Genomic DNA, 17,904 nt, shown 5'->3' with positions numbered 1-17,904 from the left:
CAATAAAATACAGACTAAGAATGACCAGTGTGGAGATCATCAGTGATTTTGAACTGTTTTGGTAGATTGGAAGGGACAAGATTAATGTGGATTCAAGTGAGAATGAGAATTGGAATTGGAGACAGCAAGTACAGACAACTCCTTTTCCTAAAATACTTGACTGCTCAGAAGTTCCAGGCAATGTGACACTTCATTCCTAAAAAGTACTTCAACATGTAACTTCCAAAAACAAAGACAGTCTTCTACATAAGTGCAATGTCATTATCACACTAAAGGATTTTAATATTGATAAAATAATAGGTATCTTACTCATTCCAATAATATTCTTTATAGTTTTTTCATGAAAGTGTCAGTGAGTTTTAAAGTGTCTGCTGGTAGTGGTTTATAGAATATCCAGAATCTGGATTTGACTAATTGTTGCCTAATTCAGATAGTTAATTCAGGTAAAAGAGGTTTTGGCAAGAATTCTCCATAAATGATGTTGTATACTTCTCATTGCCACACATCATGAGGTCTCTGATGTTAATTTGTCCCATTATTTGTGCTGTTAACTTTGCTTACTCAGTTAAGAAGGTGTCTGACTGATTTTTTTCATTGTAAAGGCACTTTTTTTTTGTAATTAATTAGTGTGTATTTAAAAATGTGTTGGTATCTTATGAAGTTACACTACTGCTAGTGCCACTGAATTTTTGCACTGCCGTCATAGAACTTGATTTACACTCCTATCCCCCACGTTGTGAATCAGAAACCACGGGTTACCCTAGGAGCTGGCAGAGAGCAACAGCTGTGCCAAGTGCGACTAGAAAGCTTGCTGGAGCAGTTAGAGAAGCCCTGGCCTGTCCTAGTTCTCAGCTTGAGGACCCCGTTCTGTAGGGGAACTCTGAGAGGCCCTGCGTAACCCTAAGTGCTAGGTGCTAATACGTGGTGGTGGTTTTTTTTTTTTTTTTTTTTTAATGTATTTTTAAATAAAGACAGTTCTGTAATGCCCTTCAGAACGAGCCATTTGCTGCTGTGGCATTCTTTTTTCTTTGTTTCAATGTGGGGTGGGGATCTAAAACCCTCTTCCTAAACTAAGGCAATAAAATATTTTTGGATAAATTAAAAAAAAAAAAGTAAATATCCTATTCCCCAACATTTTCTCTGCTGCTGTTGGCATTCATTGATGATCCTTGCTTTAGTCAAGTTACTGTACTATTCATTGGAAATGCTGATTTTCTGTCATTCCTTCTACATTTATTAGTTTGCATCTATCCCTTTCTCAAGTTACTAATGGATTGACAGATCTTGAGGAGTTTTTCTGTAATAGGTCACAGAGGAATGGGAAAGAAACTGAAGGAGAAAGTGAGATCAAGAGAGCATTTTTCTTTCATATGGGAAAAATAATGGTATGCTATGTATGTTTCTGGGAGTAACCCACCAGAGACAGAAAAAAATGATGCAGAGAACTATGTCCTGAAGTAGGCAAAAGAAGTTGGAATATTTTACACAACTGGAGGGATTGGGCATTTCATCCATTTTAACAAGAGAGAAGGCATAGAATATGGTCACAGAATAATGGTTAAAAATGATATTCACCTACTTGCTTGTATTAGTGAAACAGGAAGGTCATCAGCTGAGAGCAGGGATAAGGGAAGAGGTTGAGATTTTGGGAGAGAAGAAGATAAGAAATAAGTATTTAAGAGTCGTGAAGACAGAAATTTAATAGTATTGCCGAGCAGCAGTAAAGGAGCACTTGAAGTTCATGGTCTTGTAAAGTTGGATGAATCAACATAGTTATGTTTTTCTTTAGCCACATTTAATGATGTGCAATCATGGAGTAAGGAGAGAGTTGGATTAAACCAGTTTAGAAGATTTATCAGTCAAAATGACCAAGCAAGAGAGGGACAAAGTTATATGCAAGGGGTTGATTGTAATGATGGACCAAAGTATCTGTGTTGGGTCAGGAGGAAAATGAGGGCACATTAGGAGTGAGGGATGAGGAGGAGGTAAGAGGATTGATGGATTGTAGGTCCCAGTGAAACATAAGATTAGCCTTGTTAGTCTAGGGTTACTAGAGAGAATAAAATGGAAAGATTGGAGCTAGTGTTTGAGGAGTAGGATACTTGAAATTAAGACTTTGATGGGACTGCAATTTTGGGTTATGACATAATTTAGTTATGATTCTGAGAGTGAGTTTCTAAGATGAGATGGCATCATAGATTGATAGGAGAAGAGGAGGTCAATGAACTGGGAAGTTCAAGATGTTATAAGGATCATCTGTGTAGATATTGCGGTCACCAAGAATTAAGACAAGGCTAGTATTGGAAAGAGTGGCAGTGAGCCAAGGGCTTAGTTCTTCAAGAATGAGGGGAGAGAATAGTCATTAGTTATCTTTAATAAGAAAGGCTTGTAGGTGATATGGTCTCATAACATGATATTTATTTAGTGATGGGGGCTTGAGGGAGATGGGCTAGCCAGTGAACTGAAGGTGACCATGAGTAGTAAGAAGGACAAACTATGAGAGAGAAAAATTCACCACCTAAAAAGGATATAGGAATATAGGCCCCCGAGGAGAACCAGGTTTTAGTGAGATTCAGACAAGTCCGTGAATGCAGAGGATTCTGTTAATGAATATTAATGAATGTGATTATGACTGACTTGTAGAAGAGCTTCACTGTAGAGGAAGACAGAGAAATGCGAATGCTCACCACTTTATTAGAAGAATGATTTGGAAGTTGTAGACTTCTTGTGGTAATGGTTTTAAATAGTGATAAAGGGCATGATGAGATTAATGCTGATGGTCTTAAAGCTTTAATAGTAGTGAGACTGTGAGTGTCTTGAAGGAGCTCTTGTCAGGAACCTAGAACTGTAGGATACTTTTTCAAAGAAAGCATGGAAGCTAGAGAAGAAGCAGCAAGAACTCCCCTTGCTGTCTAAGCCAGCTCACTGAGGCAGAAGGCACTCAACTTACTCTTTCTTCCACTCTTTACAGTTGTAATTTTTTGTGTATTCTGGTGTTTGTTTTGTCCTTTGTTCTTCCTTTTTTCCCTTTTATTCTACCTTTATTCCTCTGTTTAGTGACCCACTGGGAACGTTAAACACAGAGACACATTAATGACATGTATCCATGGCCATTGTATTATTTATTCTCTGTTCAGAAAAAAAATTGCTTGTGAATCAGTTGGGCATTCTTTCTGCTAGGCAGCCCAGTTTCAAACAATTTTCAGACATCTCAAAACCTGTTCACTGTTTACTTTTGGCTTTATCAGTATTTCCATTTATTGTCAGTGTATCCACCTTACGGATATATTTGAAGTATAACTGAAGTATATTCACAAAAATTTTTTTTGGTAAGAACTTTTAAAATAACCAGATGTTTAAAGTTTTGAGTTGAGTCGAGAGAAGAGCATTAAATGGAAAACCTGAACTTTAAAGAATTTACCGTAAGCTTTGTATTTTGATGATGGGTGGAAATTAATTTGCAGTACACTCTACTATCTTGTACATAGCTGGTATGTCTACAGCTTTAAAATTTAGGTGTATGTTCCTTCCTTGAATCATGCAGTTAACAAGGTGACTATAATGGTTTTGTAAGAAGCTAAAACTTTTTACTGTGCAAAAAACCCCTTTTTAATCATTTGTGGAATATGTAATAAAAATGAAAAACAGCTAGGGTTGTCTAAAAACATTGGTAGCACATTTTCTCCATAGATTTGCCAGTAAATGTTTACCAAGTTTTCTGGATTATTTTATAGATTATTTTCTCTCTTAATAATATAAAGACTTAATTTAAAAGAGCTATCCAAGAGCTTTTAAAAGAAAAGATCTAAAGCAAAAATTGAGGATATTTTTATACCGAAGTGTCAGAAAGTGCTAAAATTCCCATATGTTTTGAAGTTTCAGGTTAATTGGTCTGCTGTTTTAGGATGGTTACAAACATCTAGGATGATTTTTTTGATCAGTACATCTTTCTCTGCCCATATATCACATCAGTTGTACTGTTTGCATCTGTAGCCACTATTTCTAGACAGTAGTACTTTTTTTTTTTTTTTTTTTACTTTGCCATAGATTTATAATCTGCCTGAAGTCAGTTCAAGAAGAGTGAGCTTGTTTCATGTATTATTTTCCCACAGCCCATAGCTATGCTGATTTGTTTGAAGTTGCGAATTCTTTGGTCTTTAAAGCAGAACTTTTGCCTATTCTATTTGAGGTTGTCCCACGTCATCATTCTATATGCTAACTGCCTGGCTAGCAAACCATCATTTTTCTCACACATGTTCCATATGTTATTTTGACAGAATCTCCTCAGACTACTTACTTTCAGCAGTTTCATTACTCTTCTTTATTTTCTAAAACTGGAAAATCATACAACCTTAAATTTACTACTTGAACACATTAATTTTTTCCTGATTTTTTTTTATTGTGATAAAATACATTTAACATAAGATTTACCATCCTAACCATTTTTTAAGTGTACCGTTCAGTTCATGTTGTGGCAACCATTACCACCATCCATCTCCAGAATTCCTCTTCATCTTTGCAAAACTGAATCTATATCCATTAAAACAGTAACTCCTCATTCTTCCTCTCCTTTGTCCCAGCAGTAACCATTCAACTTTCTGTCTCTATGATTTTGACCACACTAAGTACCTTGTAAGTGGAATCATACAATATTTATCTTTTTGTGATTGGCTTATTTCAATTAGCATAATGTCTTCAAGGTTCATCCCAATTGTAATATATGTCAGAATTTCTTTCTTTTTTAAACTTGAATAATATTTTACTACACACCCCACATCCTGGTAACATTTACCCATTGATAGTCACTTGGGTTGCTTCCATATTTTATTTTAACTACACATTACCTTCTATAAGCAGACATAATTGGTTATATTAGACCCCTATTTTGAGTTCTCTGTTTTTAATTTCACTTCTCATACTTATTTTCACATATTTCTAAATAATCTTTATACTTAAAATGCCTGCACCACATTCCATTGTGTTTCTGATTTATAAATTATGAATCACTCCCTTGACATTGTGTTTTAGGCTCTTTCTAATGTTTCGCTATTATGGATAACATAATAACCTTATATTGGACTTTCTTAGGGTAAATTCCTAACAGTAGAACATCTTATATGAGATGTGTCTTATCATGTATCTTGAAATAGTTCTATTAATTCATGGTGCTAACTGGGAAACATTTTTTTAATTTATCAAGGTGCCTTAGAAATGCTGATAAAAGGTTCCTAGAGGCTCAGTTTAGGTGTCTGACTCTTGGCTTTGGCTCAGGCCATGATCTCATGGGTCATGAATTTGAGCCATGTGTTGGGCTTCATGTTCCTCGGGGAGTCTGCTTGAAGATTCTCTCCTGCACCTCCCCCCACTCCTGTGTGCATGTGCTCTTTCTCTTTCCCAAATAAATAGATCTTTTTTAAAAAATGCTGATAACATTTTACACAAAATCAAATCTAGCTCCTACAAGAAGTTCAGTTTTGAAGCCACAGAAAGAAAAGGGCATAAGTACTTTCTGCAGATCATTGGTTTGATGCAAAACTTAATCCCACTGTGAGACCATATGCTATTTTCTTGGTCTCTGAAACATTTGCCAACTTTTTTCAGTGCCCTTTTGGTTAGACCATTGTAGACAAATGTTCACTGACTATAATGCAATGATAATTTTCAACTATGAGGTCCCAGATGAAGCCAGTAAAATGTCTGTGGCTTGAACTGGTGGCTAGGCTGGCTGAATCTGATTTCATGTGGGAAGGGCTCTGTATTATTCATTTCACATCGACATTGTTTGCCTGATGTAACCTATTGAAAAAGGTTGTAAGGGTACTTTCCTCCGTTAGGATAATCTTCATTGAGGGTGGGTACGATAGCACTCATCAAATGAACTGTCAAGAGATATATCTTTAGCTTAATTCAGTGACATAGAAAACCTGTATCTGTAAAATTATTTGGCATAGCTTGGAATAGCTTGATCCTCTGTATGCCAAAAGATGAGTGCCAGTAATTTGACTTGGGTGAGTTCCCTTTGGTTTTTGGAATATGTCTTAGTGGTAAGTTGAATCATGTACTTTGAAGGCATATGTTTCCTTAAAAATTGGCTTGTGTAAAGTAGGGAATTCTGTCTGCAAGGGACTTAACCAAGATTTTCCTAAGTATTTCAGCTTAGATTGTCATAAAATACATTTCATTTTAGATTCCCATTGTTCCTTTCTGTAGAAGCATAGGGAGATTTAAAAATATTTTTTAAAGTAATTTATTTGGATGCATAATTTTGATCTGGAAAGAATTATATTCTAAAATACTCTTTAGGAAAAAATAAATAAAACACTCTTTAGGCGTGGGAGAAGAAATTTGCACCTAATGGATGCCTATTACTGTGTCAGAAAATGTGTTTTGCTAAAAATTTTACATTAAATTCTTCCAACAATTCTGTAAAGTGGTTATTAGCTGATTGTACAAAAGAGAAAACTGAGATACAGACTTACTCAAGATCAAAAAGCTAGGAGTTAGAAGAACTGTACGTAATTCAGACCTTGATGTGTCTGACTTCTGTACCATTAGAGTATTTTCCCTGGGTTATTAATCGAATCTAGCACTGTCTTCATTTAGTGCTTTCCTCAATCTGCGTATGTTTACTATTGCATGCACAAAGATATATAAAGATGTTCAGTGAATTTTACTTGAGAATTTGGAGAAATTTTGCTAAAAACAATAAGCACCTACTGAGGATGACTTAGTATGTGCTATTACAGACTTCTCAGGGTGTGGAAACATTTTGGTCTGCAGCTAGGGTCACCTGTGTGACAGCGTCCAAGAGGGCCGTCTTCTGATTATAAGCTGTTCTGGAGTTTAAACAGAAAAGGCAAGAAAACATTTCACATGATGTTGAACACTGAAGGCTGCTTATGGATGTGCATGTTATTAATTGGTCTTCTAAGATTCTGTCTCTTGGGACCTGCTTGGCCTGTTACAGATTTCCTCAGTAGATTCTGTCACCAGAGAATCCCAAAGAATAAAAACAGTACTTAGAAGATATGCTGTGGAAATATTGAAGTCCTAGGTTTTAATGTTACTTTCATTCTGTATGACTCTCATTCTGTAATTTCTTTAATGTTGCAGTAAAGGACATTGCCAATGAAATCAGCTCTTGAGTTAATTACAAATATTGGAAAAGTTGAAAAAATAAACCTTAAATGATAGTCTGTGTCAGAGATACCTAACCAGTATACTGCCTGTGAATTACTTTTGCCAAAGTTGATCCCATTAGCCCTTAGGCTATCCAGAGCCTTCAGGTTGGTTTCCTTCTCTGCTTGCCTCCATTTACTTCAGTGTCCTGTATAAATCTTATCATTTTTGTATCTACCGTAATAGGAACAAGGTTGCCAGGCTGTTGCTCTTCTGACAGTTATTTGTGAAATCTTTTTAGAAGTAGTCAGAATTTATAGTTTATTTATATATAAACTCCAGTAAATGTGGAAGAAACTTGGATTGTGGCAAGAAAAATTTTGCTTGAATAGTTGCTAAATACTGAAATGCTAGGGAGGTTAATGTATTTTTAATTTCCTTTTATTTTTATAAAATTGACTTAGAAATGGCATTGTGGTTGGACCCCAGCCTCAAATTGTCTTTGTATATTAATAGCATCTGTGGACAGAATCCAGAGAGGAAAACAGGCTCAGTTTCAAGCCAGCAATTTATAAGTGGATTTTTCTAATTCAGTGTATAGATTGGGGCCTACTTACAATGAAATTTGAGGTAGCATTAATAGTTTACTGTGATTATAAAAAGAGCGTAGGGGGCTTGCTATCAGAAAATCTGGGTTCAGAGGTGCCTAGGTGGCACAGTCACTTAAGCATCTGCCTTTAGCTCAAGTCATAATCCCAGAGGCCTGGGATCAAGCCCCATGGCAAGCTCCTCCCTGCTCTGTGGGGGACATACTTCTGCCCCTCCACTCCTGCTCTCTCTCAAATAATAAAGAAAATCTTAAAATGAAAAAAGAAAAAAATCTGAGTTTAAGTATTATATGGATGGGGAAGTAAATGACAGAAGGCAGGTGAAAGCCATTTTTGGATACAGTTGTCAAAGAGTAAGCACTTTTTTTTTTTTTTTAACGGTCTACTAAAACAACAAAAGATACCAAAGGCAGTGAGTTATACAATTTAAAGAAAAATAACAAAACGAACACCTGTGTACCCAGCTTACGAAAGAACATTAGTAATGTCTGCAGTCACCTACAAAACTCCCCAGTTACATCGTCATCTTTTCTCTACCGGAGGAAACTGAAATTACATTTCATGTTAATCATTCTCTTTCTTCTCTGCATAGTCATTTTATCACATATACATATATACCTAAAAAGTTTTGACCTTTACAAAAATTATCCTCTCTATTCATCTGTTGCTTACTTTTTGGTATTAACATGCTATTTTTGAAAGTTATCCATATCAATATGTAAGGATATGATCTACTAATTTTCACTGTTGCACAGAAGCCCATTGTAGATATATCCCATGTCTGTTCTATTGCCAGTTATTGTAGTTTATTGCTATTATAAACAGTGTCTTTGTGAATATTCTTGGGACATCTCACCTAGGAAAATATACAGAGAATGCCTTGAATATATGTAGTAGGATTTCTTGGCTGTGGAGCCTGCTCGCAGAGTTACCTTAAGTAGGTGTGCTGAGTTGTTTTCCCACGTGCTTGTACCATTTTAACCAGTAGTATGACTTCCCTAAGCTCTTTATCCTCATCATTAATTGATATTGCCTGGGTTTTCAGTTTTTGCTAGTTGAATATGTAAGTGTAATGGTATCTCATTATGGTTTTAATATGTGTGTTATTCTCAAATATTTGCTGAGTTCGTGTTAATGTGTGCCAGACTATTTTCTCCGGAGACAGAACACTGAACGGACCTTTATGGGGCCCTACATTGTAGTGTGTGTGGATTAGGAAAAAGGGGGAGAAAGGGAATTAGAAAACAACTAGGTAAACTAATCAGATGATGATTAGGGGCTATGGAAATAGAAGGATGAAGCCTGGATGAGGAGTAGGAAGTTTACCGGTGAGGGTAGGTAGCAATTAGAATAGATCAGGAAAGGCTTCACTAAGAAAGTGACATTTGCACAAAGATTTTTTAGGACAGTATATACTAATTGTTATCCTGGGAAAGAGCATTTCAGGCAGAGGAAGCAATAAATGCAACAGCCTTGAGGGGGAGCTTTTCTGATTTATCCAAGAACATTTAAGAAGCAGCAGTGGCTGGAGCAGAACAAACCAGGGAATGGATAGTAGTAGATGAGGACAGAGAGATGGCCAGATCATAGAGGGTTTTGAGACCTTTGAATGAACTTTAACTTTTACTCTAAAGGAAATGGGAAGTGAAAGAATATGACTTGACTTAAAAGTAAAAGACTTGCTTAAGGATATGCCTAATTATAAGAAAAACATTTCTTTGTATTTCTTCATCTGGAAAATGCCTGTTCAGTCTTTTGACCATTTTTATGTAGTATTCTATACTTCAGTGATTCATAGGAGTTCTTCATATATTCTGGACTGGTCTTTATTAGTCACATGTTTTACAAATGTTTTCTTCTTTGTAATTTGTCTTTTTACTCTTTATAGTACCATTTGAAGAACAAAAATGATGAGTCAACTTTATTAAACTTCTCCCTTTATTTGTTTGTACCTCTGGTTCATATAATTAATTATATATAAACTTTAGATTAAGACACTCTCATCATTGGTCCAGCATGGCCTTTTTAAATTTATTTTTAATAATAAGTGTACCCACTACAAAAGCTAGAACTAAACAGTATCTTACATTTATCCTTTTTATCTCTTCTCCATATCTCTTATAAGTATTCCTAAAAAGCATGAGTGTATAAAAAGGAATGAGGTACTGATGTATGCTACAAAGTGGATGAACCTTGAAAATATGTGGAGTAAAAAAAAAAAGAAAAGAAAAGAAAATATGCGGAGTAAAAGAAGTCAGTCACAAAAGATCATATATTTTATATGAAATATCCAGAATTTAAAAATGTATAGACTAGTGATAGTTGCACATACTTATGAGTATATTAAAACCTATTAAATTGTGTAAATTAAAGCTGTTAACATTGGTGGGGAGGAGTGTGGGTTTGTTTTAGATACTTAAAAATCTTTGGGGACTGATTTTTTTTCACTCAACATTGTATTACTAAGATTTATCCATATTTGTGTAACTGTAGCTCATTCATTTGAGTGTATATAACCACATTTTATATGGTTATATACATATATTCAGAGGTCTCAAAACCCTCTGTGATTTGGCATTCCCCTTTTGAATATGCATTTGGGATGTTCTTTACTATGATGAATCATGCTATTATGATACATGCTTCTGGTACATGTTTAAGTTTTTTTAGGTATTTATCAAGGAGTGTAATTGCTTGGTCATAGGTGGTGTGAATGTCAACTTTATGAGATGAAATACTAAATTCTTTTGTGTTGGTATTAGTTTACAGTCCTACCAGCAGTGCTTCATTTGTACTTCTCACTGATGTAACTGAATATCTCTTCATATATTTATTGGCCATATATGTTTCCTCCTCAGTGAATACTTATAAAATGGTCTTTTGGCCATTTTCCTGTTGTATTTTTTGTGCTTTTAATGCTGATTTTTAGGAGTCCTTTAAGTATTTATCTTTGATACTAGATCTTTGTCTTTTATAGGATAACAAATATCTTTCTAATATGAAACTTCCCCACCTCACCCTGGCCACACACCCTCTCTTGGAGGTTTATCTTATGAATAAAAGTTCTTGATTTTAATATTTTTAAGTCAGTCTTTTCTAATTAGTGATTTCTGTATTTCATTGACAAAATCCTTTTCTATACAGATAAGGATATTCGTCAGATTATCAGATAATCAGATAATCTGAAGGATATCAGATAAAGACTGATGTTCGTCTTTATTTTCTACTAAAAGTAGAAAGTTTTAATGTTTTTGACACTGAGGCCCTTAATTCATCAGGTGTTGATTTTTTTTTTTTATATCATATAAAGTAGACATCCAGTTTCATCTTCTTGTACATGGAATTTTTTTTACCCTGTTCCATTTATTGAATCATCTCTCACTTCAATAATCTGACATATCACCTCTGTCATGTACCAAATTTTCATGCAGATTCAAATTGCATGAATCTGTTGCTTGGCTCTCTCTTTTATTAGTTAGTCTGTCTATCCCTGGATCAGTACCACACTTCTTAAACTGGATAAAGAGCACTAATAACCATCATACATATTCTGCCCCCTCCCAGAACAATTAGTTGAGGGTTTTTGAAGAAAACAAGCTCCGATAACAACAAACTACTTGTAACTGCAATAGTTTGCAATATATTCAGGGGAGACCCAGGTTTCAATTAGAGCAAGAAGATGAAAATGTTCAAAGATACAATAATTTAATTTTTACTGATAATGCACTATAAATTCCGGAGAATTTAGTGCTAGAGAGTTGGAGGGGAAGAGAAATAGTGGCAGAAGAGTGGATATATAGTTAACTTCTGAGGATAAAAACAGGGGAGATTGGGGATCCCTGGGTGGCTCAGCAGTGTAGCACCTGCCTTCGGCCCAGGGTGTGATACTGGAGTCCCGGGATAAAGTCCCACATCAGGCTCCCTGCACAGAGCCTGCTTCTCCCTCTGTCTATGTCTCTGCTTCTCTCTGTGTCTCTCAGGAATCAATAAATAAAATCTTAAAAAAAAAAAAAAAAAGACTATTTGAAAGGCAAAAAAAGCCATACAAATAATTAAAAATACAGGAAACAATAGCTCCCTGACGAAGGCCAAATGTCTTGTATTTCAAGTCAGCTTTTTAAGAACATTCAATTCTAAGAAGCAGGGATAGCTTGGTTCACAGCAAATTGAAAATACTTAAAAACGGAAGGCATCACTCTAAGAGAGTAAAAGATTTAGGAGAGCTTAGAGCATAAGCTCAAATTCAAGACAAATGTAAAACAGTTGCTACCCACTGAAATAGCTTTTAGACAATCAGCAACAACAAAAAGCGTTAACATTTATTTATTCAGTACATACTTTGTCTTCTATGGATAGCGCATTGAATGTTTTGGGAGATGCCAAATTAAATGTTATATGAGAAACCATTTACAGTCTAAGTAGTTTACCTATACTCTCTTATCATTATCATCTTTATTATAATGTCTGTGTGTTGTTCCCATATAGTAGGTATAACATATTCTAACAGTATTAAGTGTATAAGAAGAGCATTTGTTGCTTCTGGCTGACTGGTAATTTTTACTGTTTACTATTGTCCCCCAAACTAAATGTTATTTTACTTTTTTAGTTTCATGCATTGTTGCCCTCTGTCCATAAGGTTAGCAGCAAATTTGACTTGTTTATCCTTTCGTTTGTCAACATTTATTAGGCCCTCTGCTAGCCACCAGGGTGACTTTTACTGGGACTGGTGGGGAGACAAGCTATGGATGGCCTCTACCCTCATGGAGCTTGCAAGCTAATAAAGGAGATAGCCATTAATAATTTTAAAAATCACACAAATTAGTGAAGTTGCAACTGTGATAAATGGTATAAAATTAAAAGAATATAGCAGTGTAAGAATTTAAGAGAGAGGGATTTACAGAAGTTAAAATAGCCAAATTCTGAACATTCTAAACAGTTTCTTGTTCTGAACAAGTCTTGAACCAAGTTCAAAACATTTCAAATCTCCATCTTTCTCATTACAAAGATTGATAGTTTGACTCATCCAGTATACTTTGAAGATATCCTAAGTACATAATCACTTGATTAACCATGGAGAAAAAAACATGCCACTGGTGAAGATCCCAGTGGCATTTTACTCATATTATTACTTATAGGGACCAAGTATTCCTGTGACCTCTATTATATAAGTAAATGTGTTCTTCCCTCTCCCCACACTATTGAGGATGACTGGCCAGTTTGAATGGGTGCCTTTGATGTCAGTATTCCTCAAAACATGGTTGTTGGTTTTCCTCTAAAACTCTTATGCTCAGAGTGAGTTCAAGTTGGGAGTTCCTGCTCAGGGATGGTGGTGGTAGTTAGTTACATTTTAAAAGCTACTTTTGAAATTGAATGTTACATTGTTTGATTTAAACTTAAAACCATAAATAAAGATAGAGCGATAAGTGTTCGTAAAAATTCTCAATGGATCCTAAGTCATCACTTAAATAAAAAGTGCCAGCTTCAGCCTATATCAGAAATCTTAAAACATGTATTTTGTTTTTAGTTTTTAGTTTTTAAAGATTTTATTCATGAGAGAGAGAGAGAGCTAGGCAGCACAAGCAGAAGGAGGAGCAGAGGGAGAGGGAGAAACAGACTCTTCCTGCTGAGCAGAAAGCCCAATGTGGGGCTCGATCCCAGGACCCTGAGATCCTGACCCAAGCTGAAGGCAGACTCTTAACCAACTGAGCCACCCAGGTGCCCCGGTATTTTGTTTTTATAAACAAAACCAGCTATAGTACCTAGTTGAGTTAATATAAGTTATTCATAGCCTGCCTCTTAAAACTTTTCAAATATTTCAAATGAGTAAGGTCAGGAGAAATATATATTTTTGTTTTAGTGGATTTTGAAAGCATACTTAAAAGTATTTTTGTATGTATGCAAACAGCCAAAATAATTCTGAATGGATTGAGCTTAAAATTATTGTCTAAATTGAGTCATCTCTGTTCATGGTTGGTTTTCAAAGAGTTTTCTACCCATTATTTGTAGGATTATTGATGTTATTTTTAACTAATTCGACAGTCTTTGGCTATGTACTTAAAATATTTAGAAACAAATTTGTGCAAAATAAAAACAGTTCTAATGAAGTTGTTTTTTAGTCACATAGTGGCTGCTCTCAAATGAGGCTGAAACTGTCTGAAGAATGTTCTTGTGCATATGCCAGGAGACTTCTGGGATGGACATATTTTTAAGAACCAGAACATAAACAACTGTGATCTGTGGCAAGAGATTTAAATGACCTCATGATGACAATGAGAACAAAGCATTTTTAAGTTATCATGGTGTTGTGTTAATTCAATGCAATGTGTTTGTCATTCTACTTAATACACATTTGGTGTATTTAAGTGAGAGCCAGGCAAAAAAATTACAGACCATATTTAACTGAAGATAACTATTTCTTTGTTGTTATAAACAAACTAAAGAGCCCCCAAAATATAAGGTATTTTCTGAGAATGTTTCATGAATTATTCTAGAGCTGTAGGTCCTTAAACACATATACACACCCTCCAAACCACTTTGGGATAAAGGCCATTTATTTATATCCTAAAGATTTGATTCATTTTCTGTTGGAGAGAGTATGTTCCAAACTTGCAAGATCAAACAGTTGGCTTGAAATAAGAATTCCTCCTTCAAGACAGATCAGTTAAGTGTTTATTAAGTACTTACTATGTATCTGGCACTGTGTTAAATATTATGAAATACAAAAGAAGGTGACTTTAGCTGCCTTTGGTTTACTTGGAGGAAAACTTTAAAATGAAAAAGATATTGTATAATCAAGTAAATACAATAACATACCTTATGTGATGCAAATGAAATAACCCTTCTTTTCAGAAATGACTTCTGGTCATTGTCTGTAATAGTGGTTCTCAACTAGGGGTGATTTTGTTCCCAAGAGGATATTTGGCAAAATCTAGAGACATTTTTTATTTTATGACTGGGGCTATTGGCATCTAGTGGATAGTGCAGAGATATTGATAAACTCTTTACAATATACAGGGTAATTCCTTACAACAAAGAATTCTCTGGTCCAAAATGACAATAGTGCTGAAATGAGGAACCCTGCTATAGAGCCTACAGATGTCAGTGCTAATAAGTTTTGAAGTTATGGGAGCTGGCCTCCCATCTTCATGTAGACCTCTACTGCCCCACAGATGTTCTTTGCTTAAGGCCCTTAGATCCTTATATAGAAATGAGCATTGAGGGACACCTGGGTGGCTCAGTGGTTGAGTGTCTACCTTTGGCTCAGGTCGTAATCCCAGGGTCCTGAGATCAAGTCCCACATTGGGCTCCCTGTGGGGAGCCTGCTTCTCCCTCTGCCTATGTCTCTGCCTCTTTCTCTGTGTCTCTCATGAATAAATAAAATCAAGGAAGGAAGGAAGGAAGGGAAGGAGGGGGGAAGGAAGGAAGGAAGGAAGGAAGGAAGGAAGGAAGGAAGGAAGGAAGGAAGGAAAAAAGAGAAGAGAAGAAAAGAAAAGAAAGAAATTGGCATTCAGTATTTATAAGCCCCTGAACACTGTATGCAAGTTTTTCTAGTAGTGTTTCAGGGAGAAAGTCCGTATTTTTTTTTTTCAAATTCTCAAGGTATCCATGTTCCCAAAAAAAGGTGAAGACCCTACTTGTGGAATAGAAGCTCATAGTGATTAAGACACATCAAAGCAATGTCCTAAAAGAGACAATGATACAGAACTTTTCTTAGCATCTGATAAGCATTGTGGTAAGTTTCAAGGATCAAAATTAAACAATACTTCTTGGTGAAAAAAAAATTTCTAGGGACATCTGGGTGGCTCAGCGGTTGAGCATCTGCCTTTGGCTCAGGGTGTGATCTCTGAGTTCCGGGATTGAGTCCCACATCAGGCTGCCTGCATGGAGCCTGCTTCTCTGAACTCTGCCTATGTCTCTGCCTCTGTCTCTCTCTGTCATTCATAAATAAATAAATAAATAAATCTTTTTTAAAATATCTAAATATATTAATCTAATATTCTGGAGTAATAAAATCTTTCCTAATGTTTAAGGAAGTTGCACTAGAATACCTTAAAGATTATTTAAACATATCTAATAATACAATACTCTGCATATAGATTAGACTGGTCTGATTGTATGCTAACCCACAGGCATAATACATAAACACCTATTATTTTGTTTTGTAAAATCAACTTATTTTGTCAGGATTTGCTGCTTTCTTACAAACAAGGATCCCAATTTACATTTCCTAAATGCTGTATATCTGTTCATTCAGTCAAATACCTGGATATCATTTTATACAGTTCCCATTTCTTCCAAAAAGAATTTAGTGAAGAGAATTTTATTTTTCTCATAAGAAACGTCTTCAAATTGAGAGTTGTGTTTCTAATTTAGCATTCAGTAAATAAGAGATCTTACCAGCAGTACGTCATAAAAACAAATCTATATAACCTTGAGTATGTAGATAATTTAATACTTTCTAAGTCATAGAAATTTGAAGATTCAGTTTTGGCTTAAAAGCAAGGAAGGGACCTTAGAGATCATCTATTGCAGCTGTTTCAGGCTGTTCTTTGAGGCCCAAGACCCAAAACATTACTTTTAGTTGTTATGTATTTGGACCTCTACCAAATATTTTCTTTAAGGGGGTGGGGGGAGGTGTATGTGGGTGGGAACGTTGAATGCTTCTGATCTAGACCAACCTCCTTTTGCAGATGAGGAACCTGAGGCCCAAAGCTTTGGTTTTATCCTTTTACTTTATACATTTCTTTATTCTAGGTCAAATCAGCATTTTAGATATATCTAGTTATAGTATAGAGGATAACCACACAATTACAGTCGTGTGGCTTCCTAGCTGCATGTTCTTAGGCAGGTTGCTCAGTGCTCTTAGTCTCAGTAGATTTACCAGAAAAAAAGGAATTGTTATATCTTTAGAATTATTTTCACCTTAGAATTTAGAGTTTATCTGGGAAGATCTGGATTGACCATGTCTCTCTTAAAAGGCATTTTTTAATCATTCCATTTAGTATTGTTTCTCTGAAATGAATATTGTGTCATATAAATAGTGAAGCTGCCTCCTCCCCAAATTGAGCTGTGATGTCCAAAAAGTACTACAAAATAAAACAAACGTCTTTATTATCAAAGGTGACAACAGAGTAATCACATTTGCTTTACTCTGGCAGTAGTAAGGGCCTTCAAGGACTGCTATAGGTCATCCTCAGGGCTTTTTCTGTCCCACTCTTAGTCCAGTTATTACAGAAGCCCCCTAGAAACACAAATTAGGAACTGCAAAACATAAGAAAAAAGAACCTTTAAAGATGAAGTACAAGAGCAGATAACATTGAAAGAAGTAAACCATACAAAGTGGAATCCAAACTTGGTGGTCCTTATGATCTTAAGGATGTATATCACAGAGTACTTGAGGAGAGATTATGAGCATTCTTTCCTCCTGGGACATTTCAACAAGGATTGCCTTACTAATCGGTTTTTGTCACCTGTAGTTTCCAGGGAATGCAGTCTTTGGGCAACAGAAGCAATTAGAGATAATGAATGAAGATAGAACATTTTAAACTGAACTCTGTGTTTTTTCTTAGGTTTGAAAGAAAGTGCAGAAGAGATGGTCAAAAACAAGTTGGAAGGAAAAGATAATTTGACCCCCTGGGAACAATTTTTAGAGAAGAAGAAAGAGAAAAAAAGACTGAAGAAGAAACAGAAGGTATCAATGATTTTTTTGAGGGAATATTTATTGAACAGCAACCATATATCAGAAGATACCAGGTGCTTGGCATCCATTATCTCATAATGCAACACTCACTAGAGTAGGCCTTATTATCATAATTTTAAGAAAGGGGAAAGGCAAAACCCAGTAGTAGCTTAAGTGTTTTCTGCAAAGCTATGTAATGATTAGGATTTATAATCCTAATAAAAGGCCAGAGCCACCTTAACTACTGTGCTCTAGTATTTTACCTTTATATGCCACCTAAATAAAATACATAGTTTAGTTGATACCTAGATAGAAGAATCCTATTCTAGAGACTAGGAAGGATGCATACAGATTTTTTCACTTGAGGATATATACATACAGAAATTTTTTTTAAAGATTTTTCTATTTATTTATTTATTTGAGATAGAGAACGCACAAGTGGGAGGGGCAGAGGGAGAGAGGGAGAGAGTCTTAAGCAGACTCACCACTAAGCACAGA

General features: G+C 35.5%; 1 protein-coding gene across 2 annotated transcripts in view; it reads left to right on the top strand.

Moving 5' to 3' along the window:
- Nucleotides 1-17,904, top strand: part of ESF1 (ESF1 nucleolar pre-rRNA processing protein homolog) — a 63,836-nt gene that overhangs the window by 28,981 nt on the left and 16,951 nt on the right. For both annotated transcript variants that reach the window (XM_026002401.2, XM_026002402.2), the window contains exon 10: nucleotides 17,297-17,418. In XM_026002401.2, coding sequence (XP_025858186.2) covers nucleotides 17,297-17,418 — 122 coding nt within the window. The remainder of the gene's footprint in view (nucleotides 1-17,296; nucleotides 17,419-17,904) is intronic.

The sequence above is a fragment of the Vulpes vulpes genome, chromosome 14 (genome assembly GCF_048418805.1).
Source record: "Vulpes vulpes isolate BD-2025 chromosome 14, VulVul3, whole genome shotgun sequence".
NCBI classification, from domain to species: Eukaryota; Metazoa; Chordata; class Mammalia; order Carnivora; family Canidae; genus Vulpes; species Vulpes vulpes.
Note: the sequence above shows the minus strand (reverse complement) of the source record. Positions and strands in the feature narration are given on the sequence as shown.